Source organism: Oncorhynchus mykiss, chromosome 12, assembly GCF_057628025.1.
Source record: "Oncorhynchus mykiss isolate SJ-2025 chromosome 12, ASM5762802v1, whole genome shotgun sequence".
NCBI classification, from domain to species: Eukaryota; Metazoa; Chordata; class Actinopteri; order Salmoniformes; family Salmonidae; genus Oncorhynchus; species Oncorhynchus mykiss.
This window is the reverse complement of record NC_143033.1, coordinates 62089285-62114728: the sequence shown is the minus strand read 5'-3', so window position 1 is coordinate 62114728 and position 25444 is coordinate 62089285. Positions and strand designations below refer to the sequence as shown.

Sequence of the window (25444 nt, the reverse complement as noted above, 5' to 3'; positions counted from 1 at the left end):
TAATGTTTCACTCTGCAGCAGCTGCTGAGAGAGAGAAGAGAGAGAAGAATGAGAGAACAGAGTGGGGACTCTGCGGGTCAGTGGTGTGAGTTCCCCATTGGCCCATCTGCAGGCTCCAGACTGCAGGCTGGGGCTGGTGGGATGCAGGAGGACATGCTCCACTGCATCGTTTCTCATTCAGGGTGCCGAGCATTGCCATTGAGGGGCGGATTCGGCCCAATGCCTCCAACAGACTACCAAAGAGCCGGTGGAATTTCCCTGCATTTTAGATAAAGTGAAAGAATAGCCCACCACCCCATACACTGTGGTTGCTTTAAAAAAACAGCCAGAGCGGTGACTAATGTTCTAATTTCTTGGTCAACGATGAAATCACTTCCTTTAGCGTTCCGTCAACGGTGTGCAGGCACTTCTCTCCTCTCACTTCCCTCACTCGCTTTTGTTTATGGATTTGGGGTATATCTTTAATAAAAGGTGTAAAACTAAACGTCAACTCGTTGAAACCCAAACAATGTACTATTCACATTTTTCGTTGCAGTGTTAAAATACACAATCTTTCCACCCGTTCACTCATTTCATTTGACAGACAAGAAACATAGGTTCATTAGATCCAAAACCGAACCCTGTGGAACATCAGTTGCCCAGAGCTGGTTGTGTGCTGTTCTATTCAACCTGTTCCTTTATCATTCACAAATGACCACCTTCGCTAACTACACTCTTTGGGGGCATGCGAGGCTGTTGTTCTTTCCACAGTCTACATCGTTTGAGGCACGAGGGGAATATGGACTTAACAGCAGGTCATAAATAAATGGGAAATGTCTCAGGATATGATGATATGGTCCTGCAGTAAGGGGAACACGTCTGGGGTGTCACAGCAAATCCGTTTTCTTGCCAGAGAGCAACAGAGGAGGATAATTATAAAACAGGCTCTTTCACAGTAATGGAGAGAGGAGAGTAAATCAGATGAACACTCACCACATTGTACAGGCCGATGCACCAGCGTTCAAACAGAATCTGACCAGAGAATCCGTTGACAAAGGCAAACCAGATCTCAAGGAGACAAAAGAGCAGAGAAAAGAAGACATTTGGTCTCGTCCCCTTCCCGTTTGGATGCATGTTTTTCCATCACTTGACATTAATAAGCAATATGCCCTTTACTGCACTCTTAGAAAAAAAGGATAGGGTTCTACCAAGAACCGCTTTGATCTGAATACAAGGGTTCTTCTTATGGCTTGAATCCCGCTAACGGGATCGAAATGACAACAGCCAGTGAAAGTGCAGGGCACCAAATTCAAAACAACAGAAATCTCATAATTAAAATTCCTCAAACATAGAAGTATTTTACACCATTTTAAAGATACATTTGTTGTTAATCCCACCACAGTGTCCGACTTCAAAAAGGCTTTAGGACGAAAGCACACCAAACGATTATGTTAGGTCAGCACCCAGTCACAGAAAAACAAAGCCATTTTTCCAGCCAAAGAGAGTCACAAAAAGCACAAATAGAGATAAAATTAATCACTAACCTTTGATGATCTTCATCAGATGACTCATAGGACTTCATGTTACACAATACATGTATGTTTTGTTCGATAAAGTTCATATTTATATACAAAAATCTGAGTTTACATTGGCACGTTATGTTTAGTAGTTCCAAAACATCTGGTGATTTTGCAGAGAGCCACATCAATTTACAGAAATACTCATAATAAACATTGATAAAAGATACAATTATTATGCATGGAATTATAGATTCACTTCTCCTTAATGCAACCGCTGTGTCAGATTTCAAAAAAGCTTTACCGAAAAAGCACACCATGTAATAATCTGAGTACAGTGCTCAGACACAAAAACAAGCCATACAGATAACCGCCATGTTGTGGAGTCAACAAAAGTCAGAAATAACCATGTAAATATTCACTTACATTTGATGATCTTATTCAGAATGCACTCCCAGGAATCCCAGTTCCACAATAAATGCTTGATTTGTTCGATAAAGTCCATAATTTATGTCCAAATACCTCCTTTTTGTTCCGTTACAGTCTGTAGAAACATGTCAAACGAAGTATAGAATCAATCTTAAGGATGTTTTTAACATAAATCTTCAATAATGTTCCAACTGGAGAATTCCTTTGTCTGTAGAATTGCAATGGAACGCAAGCTAACTCTCACGTGAACGTGCGTGCTCATCTCATGCCACTCTGGCAGAGTCCTGACTCATTCAGCTCCCATTCCCCCCTCCCTCACAGTAGAAGCATCAATCAAGGTTCTAAAGACTGTTGACATCTAGTGGAAGCCTTAGGAAGTGCAATATGACCCAATAGACACTGTATTTGATAGGCAATAAGTTGAAAAACTACATACCTCCGATTTTCCACTTCCTGGTTGGATTTTTTCTCAGGTTTTTGCCTGCCATATGAGTTCTGTTATACTCACAGACATCATTCAAACAGTTTTAGAAACTTCAGTGTTTTCTATCCAAATCTACTAATAATATGCATATATTAGCAACTGGGCCTGAGTAGCAGACAGTTTACTCTGGGCACCTTATTCATCCAAGCTACTCAATACTGCCACCAGCCATAACAAGTTTTAACATCCCAAAAAACGTTTTTGGAAGAAAGGGTTCTTTGATGATTCTTTGGAAGGCCAGAATGATTATTTAGAAGGCAAGAAGGGTTCTATCTTCATAGAGCCATATTTCCCAGCATGCTCAACTGCAGGGTGATATTCATAATTGTTTGTTTTAATATATGTTTTTGCATGTATATTTATTGGTTGATTAATGTTATGCTACACAAAGATAAATAACAAACTAATCCATTCTGTTAGTATTTATACTCATTGGACCCGATACTGGGATGTTTGTTCCAGTTTACCTGATGTGGCCTGTAAAACAGGAGTTACAGTGCCTTGCGAAAGTATTCGGCCACCTTGAACTTTGCGACCTTTTGCCACATTTCAGGCTTCAAAAACTGAAAAATTGGGCGTGCAAAATTATTCAGCCCCCTTAAGTTAATACTTTGTAGCGCCACCTTTTGCTGCGATTACAGCTGTAAGTCGCTTGGGGTATGTCTCTATCAGTTTTGCACATCGAGAGAGCGACATTTTTTCCCATTCCTCCTTGCAAAACAGCTCGAGCTCAGTGAGGTTGGATGGAGAGCATTTGTGAACAGCAGTTTTCAGTTCTTTCCACAGATTCTCGATTGGATTCAGGTCTGGACTTTGACTTGGCCATTCTAACACCTGGATATGTTTATTTTTGAACCATTCCATTGTAGATTTTGCTTTATGTTTTGGATCATTGTCTTGTTGGAAGACAACTCTCCGTCCCAGTCTCAGGTCTTTTGCAGACTCCATCAGGTTTTCTTCCAGAATGGTCCTGTATTTGGCTCCATCCATCTTCCCATCAATTTTAACCATCTTCCCTGTCCCTGCTGAAGAAAAGCAGGCCCAAACCATGATGCTGCCACCACCATGTTTGACAGTGGGGAGGGTGTGTTCAGGGTGATGAGCTGTGTTGCTTTTACGCCAAACATAACGTTTTGCATTGTTGCCAAAAAGTTCAATTTTGGTTTCATCTGACCAGAGCACCTTCTTCCACATGTTTGGTGTGTCTCCCAGGTGGCTTGTGGCAAACTTTAAACAACACTTTTTATGGATATCTTTAAGAAATGGCTTTCTTCTTGCCACTCTTCCATAAAGGCCAGATTTGTGCAATATACGACTGATTGTTGTCCTATGGACAGAGTCTCCCACCTCAGCTGTAGATCTCTGCAGTTCATCCAGAGTGATCATGGGCCTCTTGGCTGCATCTCTGATCAGTCTTCTCCTTGTATGAGCTGAAAGTTTAGAGGGACGGCCAGGTCTTGGTAGATTTGCAGTGGTCTGATACGCCTTCCATTTCAATATTATTGCTTGCACAGTGCTCCTTGGGATGTTTAAAGCTTGGGAAATCTTTTTGTATCCAAATCCGGCTTTAAACTTCTTCACAACAGTATCTCGGACCTGCCTGGTGTGTTCCTTGTTCTTCATGATGCTCTCTGCGCTTTTAACGGACCTCTGAGACTATCACAGTGCAGGTGCATTTATACGGAGACTTGATTACACACAGGTGGATTGTATTTATCATCATTAGTCATTTAGGTCAACATTGGATCATTCAGAGATCCTCACTGAACTTCTGGAGAGAGTTTGCTGCACTGAAAGTAAAGGGGCTGAATACTTTTGTACGCCCAATTTTTCAGTTTTTGATTTGTTAAAAAAGTCGAAATATCCAATAAATGTCGTTCCACTTCATGATTGTGTCCCACTTGTTGTTGATTCTTCACAAAAAAAATACAGTTTTATATCTTTATGTTTGAAGCCTGAAATGTGGCAAAAGGTCGCAAAGTTCAAGGGGGCCGAATACTTTCGCAAGGCACTGTATGCATTTAAGTGGACTGATACAAGCATGCGTTACTTGGGTGATAATATTACATCAGACAATGGGAAACAATATGCTTTGAACTACCCCCCTGTGATTAGTAAAATCACTGAAGTTCTAGACCGTTGGATGACCCTCCCTATATCTCTAGCAGGTCAGTTTGCTTCAGTGAAAATTAATGTCTTACCAAGACTGTTTTCAATGTTTCCTGTTTAAAAAATCCTGCGAAAACCTTTACTTGCCTAAATGCAGCAATAGGCACATTTTTTTATGGCAAAATAAGAAGCCTCATATTAGTTATAAAAAACTATAGCTGTTCAAAGAATTGGGTGGGCTTGGCCTCCATAACCTTAAATCATATTACTGGGCAGCGCAACTTAATCACATAGCATCATGGATTCAACAACCGAAGGATGTGTCATGGCTTGAAATTGAGAGTCAATATTGTGATACGTCTTTACATTGACTTGTCTTCATAGCAGATTTCTATTGACAGGATTAAACAAAACCCATTTATTACTCCTACATTGAAGACATGGAGGAAGGTTCAACGCCAATATAAACTGAGTAATGACATGTCTAGACACTCACCTATATTCCACAACCCAGCCTTTCTTCCTACTACTATGGCCCAAGGATTTAGGGAATGGGAAGAGAGAGGGCTTTTGTAGAGTCTCTCAACTTATCAAAGGCTACATTTTTTTATAATTTCAAGAACTCCATGAGGAATTCAATATATCTCAAACAAAGGTAGATAGGTACCTTTAAGTCAGGTAATTCGTTGTTTAAAAAGCACAGATATCAGAGGAGAGTTGGGGGAATATATGGAAAACACTATATAAAGCCACTACAAGTAACCAAACAAGGGAGTTTCAATTCAAAATGATAAAAGTAATAGGCTCTACGTGTTGGAGGCAGTATAGGTACGTATCACATATATTTTGGCAATGTCCGAAAATCCAGTCTTTTTGGTCTGAAATTCTCAATTTTATACAGTACATCACAGGTATTATTATTCAACCAGACCCATGTCATCTCCTTCTAGGTGTTGTTCCTCTGAATACACTCCAATCCACTCCACTTAAATTGATAGATTATCTTTTAGCAGCAGCAAGGAAATGTGTAACAAAATGCTGGAAAAATGAACATGCATCCTCAAAAGATATGTGGTTAGGTCTATGCAGGGAACATGCTAACATGGAGAGAATTACAAACATTTTGCAACATAGACAGCATAGGTATGAAGGTGTCTGGTCAGAGTTCCTGGTCTTATTCTGTAATTTTTGTTTTTTTGTTTGTTTCTGTTGTTTTTATGTGGCTGTATCCAAATTGTATTCCTATTCAGACTCTTGAAATATTTACTCTATACAGCCAAAATGTACTCTGAAGGATAGGACCCTTTTTTTCAATTTGCGCCTAAAATGACATACCCAAATCTAACTGCCTGTAGCTCAGGACCTGAAGCAAGGATATTCATATTCTTGATACCACTTTAATGGAAACACTTTGAAGTTTGTGGAAATGTGGAATACAGGCGCAACGTTTTATACTGATCCAATGAACCACTGCATTTCTGTTCCAAATGTTGTATCAAAACTGCCCAAATGTGCCTAATTGGTTTATTAATATATTTTCAAGTTCATAACTGTGCACTCTCCTCAAACAATAGCATGGTGTTCTTTCAATGTAATGGCTACTGTAAATTGAACAGTGCAGTTAGATGAACAAGAATTGAAGCTTTCTGCCAATGTCAGACATGTCTATGTCCTGGGAAATGTTCTTGTTTACTTACAGCCTCATGCTAATCACATTAGCCTACGTTTGCTCACCAATCCTGTAGAGGTTTTAACATGTGAATGTAATTACGCTCCTTTGTAAAGACAGCAAAGATATGTTGTGTATGTATGGTACATGTTCTTTATGCGCTCTTGAATAAAAAATGAAGAAAAAAAAAATACATCTAGCAATGTATTGGAGATGTGAGACAGGATATGTGTTTAACTTTTCTTCATGCTCCTCTATAGAACAAGTTGTCAGATGGTGCATTGAGGACTGATGTGTTCCTGTTCTGACTTTTCATAATACCAGGTTCTGTTATACAGTCTTTGTATTGAAGATTGTTTATTATTTTATTCTATAAATTATGGCTTTATGTATGAATGTGATTGTGTGCGACAGTGAAAACACAGAGAGAAAAAACTACTTGTCAGATGGTGCATTAAATACTGATGTATTCCTGTCCTGACTTTTTATAATACCATTGCAGACATACATAAAAGCCCCCCAAAAAACAGCATATGTCAGGCAAAATGAGTCCTTATTGTCTGGACATTTTCTGGGTGAGATTTTCTGCTCGTGTGAGAAACAGTGAAACAGCCTGGCCGTCTCTGTGTTATTGTGTGGACAGACAGTGGCGCTGAACAGACCCTCTCTGTTGGATCGGCCATGGCTGTTGAAGGGACATCGGGGTTGCTGTGTTGTGCCATGGCCAGGCTGCAAACATTTCCTTGCTTCATTTAACTGCATTATGAAGGCCTGAATTGCTACAAATTATCGGTTCGGACACGCCCAATTCCCAATCCACCAGCCCTTCCCATTCAATTGTGCGAGCGAATGCACAAAAATGTTCCCAAAACAAATGTCTGTTACCCGCACACCCCTCCCGCACACCCCATTCCCTTGGGCAAGGAGAGAGAAGCAAGTGTGTGTATGCACTCTACTAAACCATACACCCACCCCCATCCCCCCCTACTACCCACCCACCCATTCCAGCTCCTGCTCTTCCCTCCATAAGGTGCATTCTACCGTGATGTTGTTTTTTTTAAAGGGGATGCCGCTGGTGGTCAACTACGTTTTTTCTCAGACACACACACACACAAGGTAATCACCTCAATTGAAGAACATGGAGCAGGTTAAACCTGTGGTGTGGCCGACGTCGTGGTAATGAGTGGCTAGCCTGTAGTTTTGCACATTATACCAACATTTCAATATTTTTTCGTTACAAAAACCCCCCCAGTTTGGTACTAGAATTGTTGTTATGTTCAGTACTTCTGTCAAAATGTGTCTCACGTGATTGAGAGCATCAAGTCTGTTTATCAGCGCAGCCCCTTTATAGCATGAAGAGCCTGCTCCACTTACTCATTGCCAAAGCTGTCTGTGATCCATTAGCTCCCCAGTCCCCACTCATGCTGCATAGAAGTTAACACACTTCAATAATGCAACTAAATACATTTGAAGGCCATTTTGTCTCAGCGTTGTCAGTGTTAGGGGAGGGTTTGGGCAGCAGGGATTTCCTTGTCCCAACGTGCTCTAGCCACTCCTTGTGGCGGTCCGGGCGCCTGCAAGCTGACTTCGGTCACCAGCTGGACGGTGTTTCCTCCAACACATTGATGAGGCTGGCGTCTGGGTTAAGCGAGCACTGTGTCAAGAAGCAGTGCAACTTGGCAGGGTCATGTTTCGGAGGACGCAAGGCTCTCGACCTTTGCCTCTCCCGAGTCCGTAGGGGAGTTGCAGCAATGGGAAAAGACTGTAACACCCAATTGGATATCAAAAAATTAGGGAGAAAAAAGGGTAAATATAAATAAATAATAATAATTTGAAACGGTTCATTACTGTTTGCAAAACAATGTCCATACAGACTTGAACACTTTTATAAAATGCAAGACGATACCGTTATCTTCCAGCTTCAAATTCAGGCATAGCCACGGGAAGATGTTTGGGAGGTGGCAGGGGCTACAGACGGCTATATCGCTCTGCTAGTACAGGACTAGTAAAGGGCCAGTGCACAATTTTTGTGAAATAAAAAGCAATTCCACAAATTTTATTTATATATATATTTACTACCCTAGTACTTTGTTAATGCAAAATATGCTGATTTCAAAGCTGATTGTCACCAAAAACTCATTAAATTATTTGTCTTAGTTTGCCTCCCGTCTTGTTTCCACTAGCCACATTCTGCCTGTGAATTTACATTTGAACATTTTAGTCATTTAGCAGGTGTTCTTATCCAGAATAACTTACATGAGAAATTAGGGTTAAGTGCCTTGCTTAAAGGCACATCGACAGATTTTTCACCTAGTCATCTCAGGGATTCAAACCAACAACCTTTCGATTACTGGTCCAACACTCTTAAGCGTTAGGCCACATGCTGTTCATAAATGTTTCTAAAACAGACAGTGCACACTTTTATCAAATAAAATATTATTATACAAATGTTGTTAATCAATACAATAAAATAATATGTTCTCTTTGCAGTCAGCAATAAAATAAGTCCTAAAAGGAAGGGATTATTTGTCAACTGTATCCTCATGAAATCAGCTAAAACAAGCTAAATTACTCAATGCATGCTCACACTCCTATTGAATAATATGCATTCACCTGTATTGCGAAAAGACCTAGGCTACATCTTGATTTATCCAGTTTATCAATAGAGATTTATCGTTAGCGGAATTAGCTGTCTGGATCAAGTGCCATTCTGTGACGTTTTGGTATCAAGTATCGTGACAGTATCGAGTATTGTATCGAAGTCAAAATTCTGCTATCTTGACAACACTACTAGCCTGGGGTCAAAGTGCTGAATTAATTAAGGGCCTGCTCAATGAGGGACTCCGGGCTGATATATTGTTGTGCTAAGTTCAAAAAGAGGTCCATTCAGAGCATGCGGCAACGGCTAATGCGCGAGTGTTTTGGCCTGGTCCTTCGGGTCCCGCTAGCGCCCCTCTCTCACTCTCTTGAGAGACAGATGCATTGATTTGCTCATTAGGAGAAGGACCAGGCAGGGTCTTTTTTCCCTCTCTCTTCATTGAGTGTCACTCAGCAGAGGGGTGTGGCTGGCCTCTCTCCCCCAGTGCACATTCTGAAAAACAGAGCAGGGGGAAATGGAGGGAGAGGGAAGAAGGGAATGCGTCCTGCCAATAAAGAAGCTCCCATTGCATATTCATCAGCAGAATAAAAAAATTCTGTGACACCGTCCCACGGATGCGTAGGCCTCAGTGTGGGAGGAAGGGGGAGGAGGAGGGAGAGAGAGGTGTGACATTTGCCCTCAACAAATGACAGCCCTCTTTGCGCCTGAAAAAAATGCAAACAATGTCCTTATCCTGCTTCAAAAAAGTAGGCAAAGGAAAAAGAGAGAGGGATGAAGAAAGAGGAGCTAGTAAATATGCTGGAAAGAGAAGGGCACCCAGTGTTACCATCCTGGATGGGGCCTTGAGTGGTGGTTATGTTCACAGTGTGGCACCAATTGGCAGGCTGTGCTCAGCTCAGCACTAGGCCCTCCTCTCTCGGTCTCCAGGTAACCTCATAAATGCCACTTGTCTATCAGCCCCTCAGGGGCCGCTTGACAATATGTCAATCAAGTAAAGTCGTGCCCAGCTGGACCAAATATTTGAATTAAGTCGTTATGGCAACATCATTGAAAAGGTCTCTCAGTTTAAATGTGGCAAATCCTTCCATTTTGTCCAATTGTTATTATTTAGTTTGTTTAGCACTGCAAGATTATAGACAAAGGAAAGAAAGTAAGACTGCTGTGTTAAATATAATTTGGCATGTGTGTGTAATATATAACTGTTTTCAGTATCTTCTGCTCTCTCATATCCCCCGCAATTTTCTGACCACCATGATCTCCCTCCAACTATACCTCACAAAGTTATGAAAACGTTAAGCTCTGTGAAGTTTGAATGTTCCTTCTGAATGAGTGCCCTGTCATAAAAAGACAGATCATTAGCTGAGTGAGAGAGAGACTAACAGGCCATGAGAAAACTGACTGGGGCATTGCATGGCAGCCCAACTTGTTGCTCCAACAGACAGTTCAGTGTCAGCCTTACTTCCTGACTCTCAAGTAACCTCCATCCATCCAGGCTCCCAGCAAAATAGCAATTATAACACAGCTGCTGATTCCACCACCAACGAAGAGCGAGCTGCACCTACACTCACATTCCCTACAATGACCTTGGAAAGACCCATTCACCCTTCTCTATGCCTTTCAAACAACCAAAGGCAAAGGCTAGACAGAGGAGAGAACAAAACAAGCCAGGCCAGAACAGGTCAGGCTATAGAGCACAGTCCTCTATACAGTATCCCAGTCATGGTATTTAGTTTCTAATGCACATTGTAACAGACAATGTTCTCAGAAAAAGGTAAAAATTCCCCTTTACTTCTTTTCTCCCTGTTTTCTTCTGGTAGGACGTGGCATGGGAGAGGAGGAGGAAAAACATGTGTGCACAAAAGTAAACCTATTACTGAAACAAATGTAGCTTTGAGCCCTCTCCTGGGTTGCTAGTGTCTTGGATGTCAAGCCCTTACAAACAGGGGTGTTTGATACTTCACAAAGCAGCAAAAACAGTGAAGAAATCCCCTATTATGTACTTGAATCACGATTGTCAGGGAATAACAAAAAGTGTGCTGGGAAGGGACTCGCCTTGCGGACAGAACTGTAGACTGTACATGCTGAGAGAGACAACGTCCTTTCAAAAGGGAATTGACATGTTTGAAAGAGGGCTTGTGGCTGGACTCAAAGAGAGGCAAAATAAGGTGGGAGAAGAATTCAGAAAGGAAAACTTTGTAATGAGCTTGCTTTGCTCAGAGTATCCCACCACCACCAGACAAGTCTATTCTTAATTATATGAAGGAAAGAGAGAGGGTGATATGGCCTGGTGTGTGATGAGAACCTCTGGTCTTTTGCCATCATGTCAAAAGTTTTGCCAACTATTTCAGTGTTTCCCAGTGGGTGCAACCAGATTACCCCAAGGGCGAAAGCTAAGACAACTACATGAAAGGGATCAGCGTTTACATTAAAAGGTATAATTTCTAGTGTTTGCCTTCGGCACCGTTGGCCCTTGATCGCAATTTGAATTACATTTTTATTTTCTCATTGACATTTGGTACACTATCTTACACCTGAATGGTTTGTTGGAAATCCAAGCTGGACTTTTGTGTGTACACTGAGTCAAAGAGAAATTATGAATGAGACACCAAAATCACAATGATCTATGTGTCTATGGTGCCCTATGAAAATGAAAGGATTGCCTGTTGCCGTGTCAACAAAGGCAGTTTATTACCATTAAAAGGGTTAAAAGGCCAGCATCCCAGAGTCGCCTCTTCACTGTTGAAGTTGAGACTGGTGTTTTGCGGGTACTATTTAATGAAGCTGCCAGTTGAGGACTTGTGAGGCGTCTGTTTCTCAAACTAGACACTAATGTACTTGTCCTCTTGCTCAGTTGTGCACCGGGGCCTCCCACTCCTCTTTCTATTCTAGTTGGAGCCAGTTTGCGCTGTTCTGTGAAGGGAGTAGTACACAGCGTTGTACGAGATCTTCAGTTTCTTGGCAATTTCTCACATGGAATAGCCTTCATTTCTCAAAACAAGAATAGACTGACGCGTTTCAGAAGAAAGGTCTTTGTTTCTGGCCATTTTGAGCCTGTAATTGAACCCACAAATGCTGATGCTCCAGATACTTGACTAGTCTTTAATCAGAACAACAGTTGTCAGCTGTGCTAACATAATTGCAAAAGGGTTTGCTAATGATCAATTAGCCTTTTAAAATTGTAAACTTGGATTAGCTAACACAACGTGCCATTGGAACACAGGAGTGATGGTTGCTGATAATGGGCCTCTGAACGCCTATGTAGATATTCTATTCAAAATCTGCCGTTTCCAGTTACAATAGTCATTTACAACATTAACAATGTCTGCACTGTATTTCTGATGATGTTATTTTAATGGACATAAAATGTGCTTTTCTTTCAAAAACAAGGACATTTCTAATTGACTTCAAACTTTTTAATGGTAGTGTATGTATGTATGTATATTACTGCTCTAGGGAAGTATGTATGTATGTATGTATGTATGTATGTATGTATGTATGTATGTATGTATATTTACTGCTCTAGGGAAGTAATTATTGTTTGGATAACCTTATTTACTATTATTATGTATTGATTTTTTAGATTTGTATAGATTTGAATATAATTTTTTTCACTCTTTATGCGATGCTCAATGCAAAGAACATCAGAAGAAGAACGGTCATTTAATTACCATAGTGAATCACTAATATTTGTTACCATAAGGGATGGGTTGCCAATTGGAGATTTGACACAAAAATAAAATTTAATTTATTCATTAATTTATTGATGCAACAATTTCAAAGGTTTTACTGAGTTACAGTTCATAGAAGGAAATCAGTCAATTGAAATAAATAAATTGGGCCTTACTCTGGGAAATTTTAGACCCTAATCTAGATTTTTCCTGCAGGTGAAGAAGCCGGATGTGGAGGTCCTGGGCTGGCGTGGTTACACGTGGTCTGCGGTTGTGAGGTCGTTAGGATGTACAGCCAAATTCTCTAAAATTACGTTGGAGGCGGTTTATGGTGGAGAAATTAAGATTCAATTATCTGGCAACAGCTCAGGTGGACATTCCTGCAGTCAGCATGCTAATTGCACATTCCCTCAAATCTTGAGACATCTGTGGCATTGCGTTAGTGTTATAAAACTGCACATTTTAGAGTGGCCTTTTATTGTCCCCAGCACAATGTGCACCTGTGTAATGATCATGCAGTTTAATCAGCTTCTTGATATGTCACACCTGTCAGGTGAAAGGATTATTTTGGCAAAGGATAATGCACAAAATTTGAGAGAAATGTTTTTTGTGCATATGGAACATTTCTCTGATCTTTTAATTCAGCTCATGAAAAATGGGACCTACACTTTACATGTTGTGTTTATATTTTTGTTCAGTATAGATAGCACTTTTTTCCCCTAAGAGTGTAGATAGACACAGACATACATAGAGGCCTTGAGGTTACGGCAAGATTTCCCACAGCACATTTACCAAAACGAGGATGAAAAGGGAGTTCACAGGTGAAGTGTCTCAGAAAAAGAGCGGGGGGAAAAATGTAATCTTTAAGGGCTCAGATTTCCTGCACGGGTAATGTCGCTTACAGCGTGCAACCCTTCGGTCTCTGTAATGCGCCAGGAACATTTAGTCAGTGGTGGTGGTGACATTCTCATGACATCAGGATGATCTTCACTGATCTTGAATAGTTGGGCCCAGAAGCTCTTTGTCCAATCCTCCAGTGTGCCTGAGAGCACACAGTGATGACTCACTGAGGGGGGAAGAGGGGAGCATCTAATTCACTGTGTCTGCAATACTGGCCCCTGAGGGCAGACGTTTACAGCCAAAGGAATGCCAGTCAGAAGAGAGGGGGGTAACTGTTGTTGAAAAAAGTATTGGATGATGAAATTTGGGATGATCCAAGAGGCCTTAAAGGAAAATTCCACCCAAAAACGATCTTTTGGTATTTGTTTCATTCGTCCATTGTTGATATAGTCCCAAAATGTTTTGCATGTCAGCAATCAAGTTACGATATATTACTTTCAAAATACAGAAATATAGATGGTATGATGCATTTTGCAAACTGGCTGTATTCCTGTATTTTTAAAGTTATATATCTTGAAAACTTGTCAGGTCACGCTTGGTCTTAGCTCTGAAGTTGCTATTAGCACAAGACCTGGCTTCTGTTAAATGCCACCAGTTGCCACGGAGGCCAAGAAGATACACACTGAGTGGAGCAGAATTCCTACCATCTATACTACAGTTTTCTAAAAAACTGGTGTTGGATTCTTGACGACTGGCTTCCAGTAAAGCTGAATATACATGGATTCTGTTTTATATCATATCATGTTTTATATATCTGTATATAGACTTGGACAAATTGGCAAACTAGCGTATGCCTTAGTCATACATTATTTTTTTTTTTATTCCCTTCACTTCAACTTGGTAATGTCATGTGGAAAATCTATGTTTTTTATGCCAATCGAGTTTACTGCCTTACCACTGCCATGGGAACCCTAAGGGAGACATCGAAGGTTGTTGGTGTTGAGGGCTGCATGACTTACCTCGATGATGTACAGGACAATGTTCTTGTAGAAGCAGTACAGGATACACTTGGCGACGCGGTTGTAATTCCAGGCACCGTGAACCAGCAATAGATTCTTCAAGTATTTGAACTACGTGGGAGGGAAGGGAGGAGAAAGGCCAAGATAAATGAATAACCCAAAAGTTATAACACAGGCATTATAAAGTTTGTACACAGACTGTTCCTGGACAACCCAGGACCGGGGCAATCCCTCGAGGAAAAAATGCTTTTGAGAGAAACTCTTTAAATAAAATAAAGAAACATTAAATAATTAAATAATTAAATAACATAAAATATTTAAATAAAGAAACAATCTTATCGTCGTTTGACAGCAGGAAACTGAAGGGCCAGAGGGCAGTCGAGAACAAGGTCTTCACGGACAAATTGAAGGCATTTTTGTTTGATTAGGGGTTAGTTTTGCCTTAAGTTGTTGAAAAGGGGAGAGCCAGAGAGGGGGTATGCTCTCCCAGGGCTCGACATAATACTTTAATGGGTTTCCTCTGTGTACACATCACTGACAAACTGAAATGGTCCACTCACACAGACATTTTTGTGAAGAAGGCGCAACAGCGTCTATTCAACCTCAGGAGGCTGAAGAAATTTTGCTTGGCCCCTAAAACCCTCAAAAACCTTTACAGATGCATAATTGAGAGCATCCTGTCGGACTGTACCACCGCCTGGTACGGCAACTGCACCGCCCGCAACCGCAGGGCTCTCAAGAGGGTGGTGCGGCCTGCCTAATGTATCACCAGGGGCAAACTACCTGCCCTCCAGGACACCTACACCACCCGATGTCACAGGAAGGCCAAAAATATAATCAAGGATAACAACCACCCGAGCCACTGCCTATTCACACCACTACCATCCAGAAGGCGAGGTCAGTACAGGTGCATCAAAGCTGGGACCGAGAGATTGAAAAACAGCTTCTGTCTCAAGTCCATCAGACTGTTAAATAGCCATCACTAGCACGTTCGAGGCTGCTGCCTACATACATAGACTTGAAATCACTGGCCGCTTTAATAATGTTTACATATCTTGCATTATTCATCTCATATGCATATACTGTATTCTATACTATTCTAATGTAACTTAGTCTATGCCACTCTGACATTGCTCGCCCATGTATTTATATATTCTTAATTGTTAGATATTACTTGTTAGATATTACTGCACTGTCAGAGCTAGAAACACAAGCATTTCGCTACACCCGCAATAACATCTGCTAAACACGTGTATGTGACCAATAACATTTGATTATTTGATTACTACTATTTGTGGAATGTCATGGACGTCATAATCATGTAATCGCTTGCTGATAACATTGATTAGATTCAGTTTCCTCCTAATACAGGATGTGGGTGGTGTTTCCATTTCTAACACAGAGATGCATCAGCAGGATGAGGGACACTCGGGCGTCAATACGTTTCTAGCTCTTTCTCTACATTATGTCACAGTAGTCAATCAAAGTAGTTGCTGGGTTTGTACGTATGCACCATTCACATCATGGGCAGGTATTCCATTAAGGGTTATTCCTTTGAACCTTTTAACAGAGTGAAATGTTGGGTATAAGGCAATTGTTTGGACTAAATTGAGTGAGAATGTTGAGTATCAACATGCGAGAGTACTTAAGTTCTGCAGTACATTCCTTCACTTGAGATGACCAATAACACTAATGAGCAACCACCTTACCTAGTTATTACACATGCTCCTGTTGGGTGGTGCCCCTGTTATGTTTTAATAGGTCACTCGTTCGGGAATTTGTCTCAACTGCGCCAGGACGCGTTTGTCAAAGTAGGACAGAGTAAGTGTGATCAGACAATAGATCCACCTATCTGCCTGTGACGGTACTAAGGTTGAGGAATGTCTCATGTCTGTTGAATTGACTCTCGGTAGTGGCACTGTGACTACTTTTTATGCCAAAACCTTCGGTAATATCATCAATAATGGTATGATAGCTCCTAATGGGACTTTATCTGTGGATCCTATGCCTATTCCTGGTTACCAAAGTTGTGGCATGGGTTGTGTTATTTGGGATAAGTCGTATCCTTTTTCACAGCGTCATAAACGTGTGATTACAGAAACGATTGTGTTTTCCTCTTACGGTATTTCTAAAATAGCACGGGAAGTTATTAATATGGCTAACTCTTTGGAAGTCGCAGTTAATAGTCCAGTTGAGAGTCTTGAGTTAATTACAGCGGAGATGGTTACCATTTGAACTGTGGTGACGCAAAATCGTTTGGCCCTTGATTAGGTTTCTACAGGTTGGCATCCCCCTTTGGGTTGTGCCATGGCGGAGATCTTTGTGGGCTATACTCGGCCTTGTCTCAGGATGGTAAGTTGGTGGTTGAAGATATCCCTCTAGTGGTGTGGGGGCTGTGCTTTGGCAAAGTGGGTGGGGTTATATCCTTCCTGTTTGGCCCTGTCCGGGGGATGTCATCGGATGGGGCCACAGTGTCTCCTGACCCCTCCTGTCTCAGCCTCCAGTATTTATGCTGCAGTAGTTTATGTGTCGGGGGGCTAGGGTCAGTTTGTTATATCTGGAGTACTTCTCCTGTCCTATCCGGTGTCCTGTGTGAATTTAAGTATGCCCTTTAATTCTCTCTTTCTTTCTCTTTCTCGGAGGACCTGAGCCCTAGGACCATGCCTCAGAACTACCTGAAATGATGACTCCTTGCTGTTCCAAATCCACCTGGCCGTGCTGCTGCTCCAGTTTCAACTGTTCTGCCTGTGATTATTATTATTTGACCATGCTGGTCATTTATGAACATTTGAACATCTTGGCCATGTTCTGTTATAATCTCCACCAGGCACAGCCAGAAGAGGACTGGCCACCCCACATAGCCTGGTTCCTCTCTAGGTTTCTTCCTAGGTTTTGGCCTTTCTAGGGAGTTTTTCCTAGCCACCGTGCTTCTACACCTGCATTGCTTGCTGTTTGGGGTTTTAGGCTGGGTTTCTATACAGCACTTTGAGATATCAGCTGATGTACGAAGGGCTATATAAATACATTTGATTTGATTTGATTATCTTCTGTCCGCACAAGGGTTACATGTCCTGTTATTGGTGCTGAACGCTGTACTTATATTCCTGATCATTCTGAGGAAATAACTGACCTAATCTAAAAGATCAGGACTGAGGGCGCTAAATATCATGATTTACAACCCAGATGATTTAGGCTTAGTCGTGTGGTTGTCTTCCACATTCGGTACATGGGGAAGTTTTTTGGTGGGCATGATACTTCCAATAGTGGGTTGTGGTTCTTTTTCTTATCCTCATCCAGGTTATCAAATGTGTTATTGCCCGGCGTTTGTGTGCTAAGAATCTGACGGTTACGTGATATCATAAGATTCATCAAGCGTGTCTTTGTGGAGATGGGTGTCAGTGGTGCCCCACCAGAACGTGGTGGGGGTCATAAAGGTCTTCATCATCACACCAAGCCTCATGACTGTGGTTAATGTGTCCGTGGTAACGGTCCTCTGTGCTGTAATGAACCGTGCTCTCTCAGATGTGCTATCACACCTGTTAATACCCCTTTTCTATAACTTTGTGGGAAATCTATTTCTTATTGCAACGGCAAGTAGAATATGCCCTTTGTGTTTTATAGAAATGCAAGGCGTTTAATGTTTATTATTCTGTCCATTTTTTACATGTTTTCCAAAAATACATTTAAACTACATTATTTTTTAAAATGGTCTAGGGGGGAATGTAAGAATACTTTTAAGATAACTACACAACGCAGAGATTGAGAGGATGAGAGGACGAGAGTACTACACTAAATATAGTACTAATGGTCAATAAGTGAATTGTAAATAGGAGTGGTGTTTCAGTTCAACATCTGGGGTTATAAGTGGCCTCCTGTCCCTTGTTCTGGGGGAAAAGCTGAGGACGGGGAGACTGAACATCTGACTCCCAACATCTTGATTTGCCCTCTCTGAATAAACCTATTTTTCTCCCCGATTTGCTTTGAAGTTTGCGTTACTGAAGAATAACATAAATTGCTAACACAGCTATGATGCTACAGTCTATAAAAGATATTGTCTGGAGTGAGTCTGTACAGGGATGTAGCCTATACAGTACAATTAAAGATTGACTTTGTCGCGCAACAAATTGTTACACACCAATGAGACCTGGAAGGTAAATTCAATACATCGCTGGGATGCAACCTAAACTGATTCTATGAAGCCGTCTGCTTTCGTCATTCTGAATGTCATGTAGATAAGTGGGGGCACTTTAGGGAAGACAGAGTCGCTCTCAGAGTAATCCAATGCTATGGCTTAGAGACTGTACTGTGCTTTAATTAACTATTGGCTTGCCTTGCTCACAGAGCCATTGGCTATATGAACAAAGTACAGTGAGGCATTGACAGTATATACCATGAAATAATGGAGAGAGACAGAAGAAAAACCAAATGTATCCATGATATACAAGACTTGTCGTTTTTGTTATCTCAGAATTTCAGAGATACTGGTTACTGAGATAGTGATACTGAGTTTACATTTTCAAATTTGGTTTCTTTCTAAATACAGTGCCTTGCGAAAGTATTCGGCCCCCTTGAACTTTGCGACTTTTTGCCACATTTCAGGCTTCAAACATAAAGATATAAAACTATATTTTTTTGTGAAGAATCAACAACAAGTGGGACACAATCATGAAGTGGAACGACATTTATTGGATATTTCAAACTTTTTTAACAAATCAAAAACCGAAAAATTGGGCGTGCAGAATTATTCAGCCCCTTTACTTTCAGTGCAGCAAACTCTCTCCAGAAGTTCAGTGAGGATCTCTGAATGATCCAATGTTGACCTAAATGACTAATGATGATAAATACAATCCACCTGTGTGTAATCAAGTCTCCGTATAAATGCACTTGCACTGTGATTGTCTCAGAGGTCCGTCAAAAGCGCAGAGAGCATCATGAAGAACAAGGAACACACCAGGCAGGTCCGAGATACTGTTGTGAAGAAGTTTAAAGCCGGATTTGGATACAAAAATATTTCCCAAGCTTTAAACATCCCAAGGAGCACTGTGCAAGCGATAATATTGAAATGGAAGGAGTATCAGACCACTGCAAATCTACCAAGACCTGGCCGTCCCTCTAAACTTTCAGCTCATACAAGGAGAAGACTGATCAGAGATGCAGCCAAGAGGCCCATGATCACTCTGGATGAACTGCAGAGATCTACAGCTGAGGTGGGAGACTCTGTCCATAGGACAACAATCAGTCGTATATTGCACAAATCTGGCCTTTATGGAAGAGTGGCAAGAAGAAAGCCATTTCTTAAAGATATCCATAAAAATTGTTGTTTAAAGTTTGCCACAGGCCACCTGGGAGACACACCAAACATGTGGAAGAAGGTGCTCTGGTCAGATGAAACCAAAATTGAACTTTTTGGCAACAATGCAAAACGTTATGTTTGGCGTAAAAGCAACACAGCTCATCACCCTGAACACACCATCCCCACTGTCAAACATGGTGGTTGCAGCATCATGGTTTGGGCCTGCTTTTCTTCAGCAGGGACAGGGAAGATGGATAAAATTGATGGGAAGATGGATGGAGCCAAATACAGGACCACTCTGGAAGAAAACCTGATGGAGTCTGCAAAAGACCTGAGACTGGGACGGAGATTTGTCTTCCAACAAGACAATGATCCAAAACATAAAGCAAAATCTACAATGGAATGGTTCAAAGATAAACATATCCAGGTGTTAGAATGGCCAAGTCAAAGTCCAGACCTGAATCCAATCGAGAATCTGTGGAAAGAACTGAAAACTGCTGTTCACAAATGCTCTCCATCAAACCTCACTGAGCTCGAGCTGTTTTGCAAGGAGGAATGGGAAAAAATGTCAGTCTCTCGATGTGCAAAACTGATAGAGACATACCCCAAGTGACTTACAGCTGTAATCGCAGCAAAAGGTGGCGCTACAAAGTATTAACTTAAGGGGGCTGAATAATTTTGCACGCCCAATTTTTCAGTTTTTGATTTGTTAAAAAAGTTTGAAATATCCAATAAATGTTGTTCCACTTCATGATTGTGTCCCACTTGTTGTTGATTCTTCACAAAAAAATACAGTTTTATATCTTTATGTTTGAAGCCTGAAATGTGACAAAAGGTCGCAAAGTTCAAGGGGGCCGAATACTTTCGCAAGGCACTGTACCTAACTGTGGCTATAGAATACGGTGTCGACAGATGCCTGTCCTGCTGCTGCTCACTTGTGTAAGCAAAGATGACCTGTCTAATCTACTGGCCCTAACCCTAACACTCCTTCCAAATTATTCACCTACATTACAGGTGAAAAGGTGAAAAACACCTGCTCATTAGTTTACGCCAAGGTTTAGCTAGTAAGAGCAAGATGGAAGGCGAGCAACAATGTATCTCTACAAGTGTTTTCATGTTTGATTGTTGGGATTGTGGTTTTAGTCCAACTAGGGTGGGTGGGGTTTCTGTTTTTTTTCTATGTTTATTGTTGTTTCCTTCCTAAAGTGACACATAGGTCACTTCAGTGTTAAACTAAAGTTGAAACATTACCTGACTATTTACATACGAGGAAGTACCATTCATTATATATTTGAAACCCAACCTATGCTTAATCCACTACGGATCTTAACAGGCCAATTAAGAGGAAAATAGTCTATACATACCTTAAGAAATTAAAGGCTGACATTGTGTTTTTACAAGAAACACATCTTACAGCCAGTGAACACCAGAAACTAAAGAGGGAATGGGGAGGACAAGTTCTTGCGTCCTCTTTTAAATCCAAAGCAAGAGGAACTGCAATTTTGATCAGTAGACACTTCCCATTCTGTGTCAACAATCATCTCTGATCCCTCAGGCAAGCTTGTTTTGGTGCAGGGGCATATGTTTTCGGAGTATTGGACCCTGTTGAATATTTATGCTCCTAACTTCGATGACCATATGTTTATTCAGAATGTCTTCCTTCAGGTTGCTCAAGCACCACCAGGATGGCTACTGGTTGGAGGAGATTTACATTTTTGTTTAGATACAGTTCTTGATAGGTCCTCTGATAAACTCTCTCTTCTAACCAAAGCCAGCAAGCTCACCATGTCATTCATGAAAGATCTCAATTTACTAGACATCTGGAGACAGATGCACCCACAGGATAGGAACTACTCTTTTTATTCACACCCACACAACACACACACGCATAGATAACTTTTTACTATCGACCCAACTCTTTCATAGAGTGTTAGATACCGATTATCTCCCCAGATTACTGATGTGACCATTCCCCTCTGATATTATCAATCTCCATTCCTACCAAGGTAAATGGAGCATATAGACGGAGACTAAATTCTACACTCATGAAGCAACCTGAATTTTGCGCATTCATCAATGAGAGGATCAATATTTTTACTTTGACAAACAAACCCTCTGCTCCTGACAGTTTCATTCTTTGGGATGCATTGAAAGCCTATCTGAGGGGACAGATAATTTCCTATACTAAAGAGAAAACACAGTGCTGAACTGAATGTCCTTGAATCTGAAATCTCTTAGCTAGAGAAAACCTACCAAAGAGGCCTGACTAAAGACCTATACAGGCTTTTGGTAAATAAAAAACTGAAATATAATACTCTGAACACATACCAAGCTGAGAGGGCCATCACTAAATCAAAAGAGCATTACTACGAGCTTGGAGAGAAAGCACATAGAAAGCAAGTGGCAACTGAAAGCAAAGGAAAGTAGTAAGAGGACAATTAATCCTATAGAAACTCTTACTAATGAGATATCTTTCAACTCCACTGAAATTAATGATAATTTTAAGAAATATTACAAAGACCTCTACACTTCCCAATCAAGCAATTATCTATTAGAGATCGACTATTTTCTCTCCTCTCAACCTCCCATGCCTGTCAGAGGAAGACAGAGAGTGCCTGGGGGAACAGTTCTCAGTCCCTGAATTGTTGGAGGCCATTAAATCCTTACATTCTAATAAATCTCCTGGGAAGGATGGCTTCCCTCCAGAGTTCTATAAAGAATTTAAGGAGCTGTTGGTACCCTACCTTATGGAGGTACTTAAAAAAGCCAAGGGAGGACAACTGCTTTCCAGAGTCGCTTTCTCAAGCGGTGGTTACAGTAATTCACAAGAAAGGGGAAAACCCGCTAAAGTGCGCCTCCTATAGACCAATCTCTCTCCTTAACACAGATTGTAAACTGGTCACCAAGATGCTATCTAAGAGACTGGAGTCATGTCTTCCCCTGTTGTTCAACCCAAATCAGACTAGCATCATAATTAATAGATTGTACACCAATAATCTCAGAAGGTTCTTTGATATAATTCGCCTTGCTAACAAAAACAAATAAGCTAGTGTCTCCCTCGACGCCGAAAAGGCCTTTGATTCGGTTGAACGGCCATTTCTCTTTCGCGTCTTGGAAAAGTTTGGTTTAGGCACTGTGTTTGTAAATCTGACAAAATCACTCTACAAATCTCCTAAAGCAAGGATTGCTACCAACGGGATTACGTTATCCTCTTTCTCTGTCTATATGGGGAACAGACAAGGTTGCCCAATTTGCCCCCACCTCTCCGCCTTCAACATCAAACCGTTGGCTGAGGCCAATAGAATGTGCCCTGACATACATGGCTTTGAGGTGGGCCCCTATACCCACAAGTTATTACTTTTTGCGGAAGACCTTATCTTATTCCTAAAGAACCCAGAACATTCCCTCTCTCACTTACAGAACCTATTACAGAATTATAGTTCTGAATATAAGGTCAATTTTGATAAAAGCAAATCTTACAGTTATCCGTCTTTGACTATCATATCATCAAGCATAGGTTTCCTTTTAGATGGTTGCCTATGGGCTTCACATATTTGGGCATAATGCTGGATGCTAACCTGAACAACCTCTATAAACTCAATCTGGCCAGCTTGTTGCAAAAAGTGGAGGGTGACCTGTGTAAATGGATGGACTTGACTCTTGATTACGGTCATGGGGGCTTAAACCTCCCCAATTTCAGAATGTACTACTGGGCTGCGCAGTCTAGATTTCTGGCTCAGAGGTTTGACAATGGCCCTTCTCCCTCATGGTTGAACATTGAAACGTTTGAGGTAGATGAGGGTTAGGGGAAGAATTGATTTAGAAACAGGAAATCTATAAAAACCATCACAGACATCCCTTAAATTATACATTCTGTCCTGGCATGGTGCAAACTGCATGAGCTGTTCAGACCAGACCCCCCCCCCCCCCCCCCTGGAACAATAGATTGATTCCAGAAGTTTACATACACTAAGTTGACTGTGCCTTTAAACAGCTTAGAAAATTCCAGAAAATTAGGTCATGGCTTTAGAAGCTTCTGATAGGCTAATGGACATAATTTCAGTCAATTGGAGGTGTACCTGTGGATGTATTTCAAGGCCTACCTTCAAACTCAGTGCCTCTTTGCTTGTCATCATGGGAAAATAAAAAGAAATCAGCCAAGACCTCAGAAAAAAAATGTAGACCTCCACAAGTCGGAAGCTTACATACACCTGTGAAATACATTTAAACTCAGTTTAAACCATTTCTGACATTTATCCCTTGTAAAAAGACTCTGTCTTAGGTCAGTTAGGATCACCACTTTATTTTAAGAATGTGAAATGTCAGAATAATAGTAGAGATAATTATTTATTTCAGCTTTAATTTCTTTCATCACATTCCCAGTGGGTCAGAAGTTTACATATATTCAATTAGTATTTTGTAGCATCGCCTTTAAATTGTTTAACTTGGGTCAAACGTTTCGGGTAGCCGTCCACAAGCTTCTCACAATAAGTTGTGTAACTGATGTAACTGAGTCAGGTTTGTAGGCCTTCTTGCTCGCACACGCTTTTTCAGTTTTACCCAAAAATGTTCTATGGGATTAAGGTTAGGGCTTTGTGATGGCCACTCCAATACCTTGATTTTGTTGTCCTTAAGCCATTTTGACACAACTTTGGAAGTAGGCTTGGGGTCATTGTCCATTTGGAAGACATATTTGCAACCAAGCTTTAAGAATATATCCACATAGTGTTCAGTTCTCATGATGCCATCCATTTTATGAAGTGCACCAGTCCCTCCTGCAGCAAAGCACCCCCACAACATGATGCTGCCACCTCCGTGCTTCACGGTTGGGATGGTGTTCTTTGGCCTGCAAGCCTCCCACTTTTTCCTCCAAACATAACGATGGTTTTTCTTTCATCAGAACAGAGGACATTTCTCCAAAATGTACAATCTTTGTCCCCATGTGCAATTGCAAACCGTAGACTGGCTTTTTATGGCGGTTTTGGAGCAGTGGCTTTTTCCTTGCTGAGGGGCCTTTCAGGTTATGTCGATATAGGACTCATTTTACTGTGGATATAGATACTTTTGTACCTATATCCTCCAGCATCTCCACAAGGTCCTTTGCTTTTGTTCCGGGATTGATTTGCACTTTTCGCACCAAAGTACTTTTAGCTCTAGGAGACAGAACGCGTCTATTTCCTGAGTGGTATGACGGCTGCGTGGACAGGGCTAAGGTTAGCTGATGACCGCTAGCAGTGGCTAACTGACTACTAGCTAGCAGCTAGTTATCTGGCTAGCTTCTGTTGGGGGTTCCGGGTCTAAAGTATAAAAAATAGCAGATCCATACCACATTGGGTGAGGCAGATTGCAGGAGAGTATGTTGAAATTGAGGTTAAAAATATACAAAATATATACAAAATTTATACGAAGAAAAAAAAAATATATATATATATACACTGGACACGACAAGACAAAGACAAAGAAGTCTGAACTGCTACGCCATCTTGGGTTTTTATAAGATAAAATAAGCAAAGAGAAACGACAGTCCATCAGGCCTTTATGGTCGAATTGCTGCAAAGAAACCACTACTAAAGGACACCAATAATAAGAAGAGACTTGCTTGTGCAAAGAAACACGAGCAATGGACATTTGACCGGTAGAAATCTTTCCTTTGGTCTGGAGTCCAAATTGGAGATTTTTGGTTCCAACCGCCATGTCTTTGTGAGACGTGGAATGGGTAAACTGATGATCTCTGCATGCATATTTCCTACTGTAAAGCATGGAGGAGGAGGTGTTATGGTGTGGGGGTGCTTTGATGGTGACACTGTCTGTGATTTATTTAGAATTCAAGGCACACTT

General features: G+C 41.1%; 1 protein-coding gene and 1 pseudogene across 1 annotated transcript in view; one reads left to right on the top strand and one right to left on the bottom strand.

Annotated features, from left to right (window-relative positions):
• The window catches only part of LOC110538919 (phospholipid-transporting ATPase IA), a 231317-nt gene that overhangs the window by 49644 nt on the left and 156229 nt on the right, over positions 1 to 25444 (bottom strand). The window contains 2 exon segments of the mRNA XM_090191385.1: positions 973 to 1047; positions 14314 to 14424. Of these exon segments, the coding sequence (XP_090047511.1) occupies positions 973 to 1047; positions 14314 to 14424 (186 nt within the window).
• Positions 15614 to 17538, top strand: LOC149979235 (endogenous retrovirus group PABLB member 1 Env polyprotein-like; annotated as a pseudogene).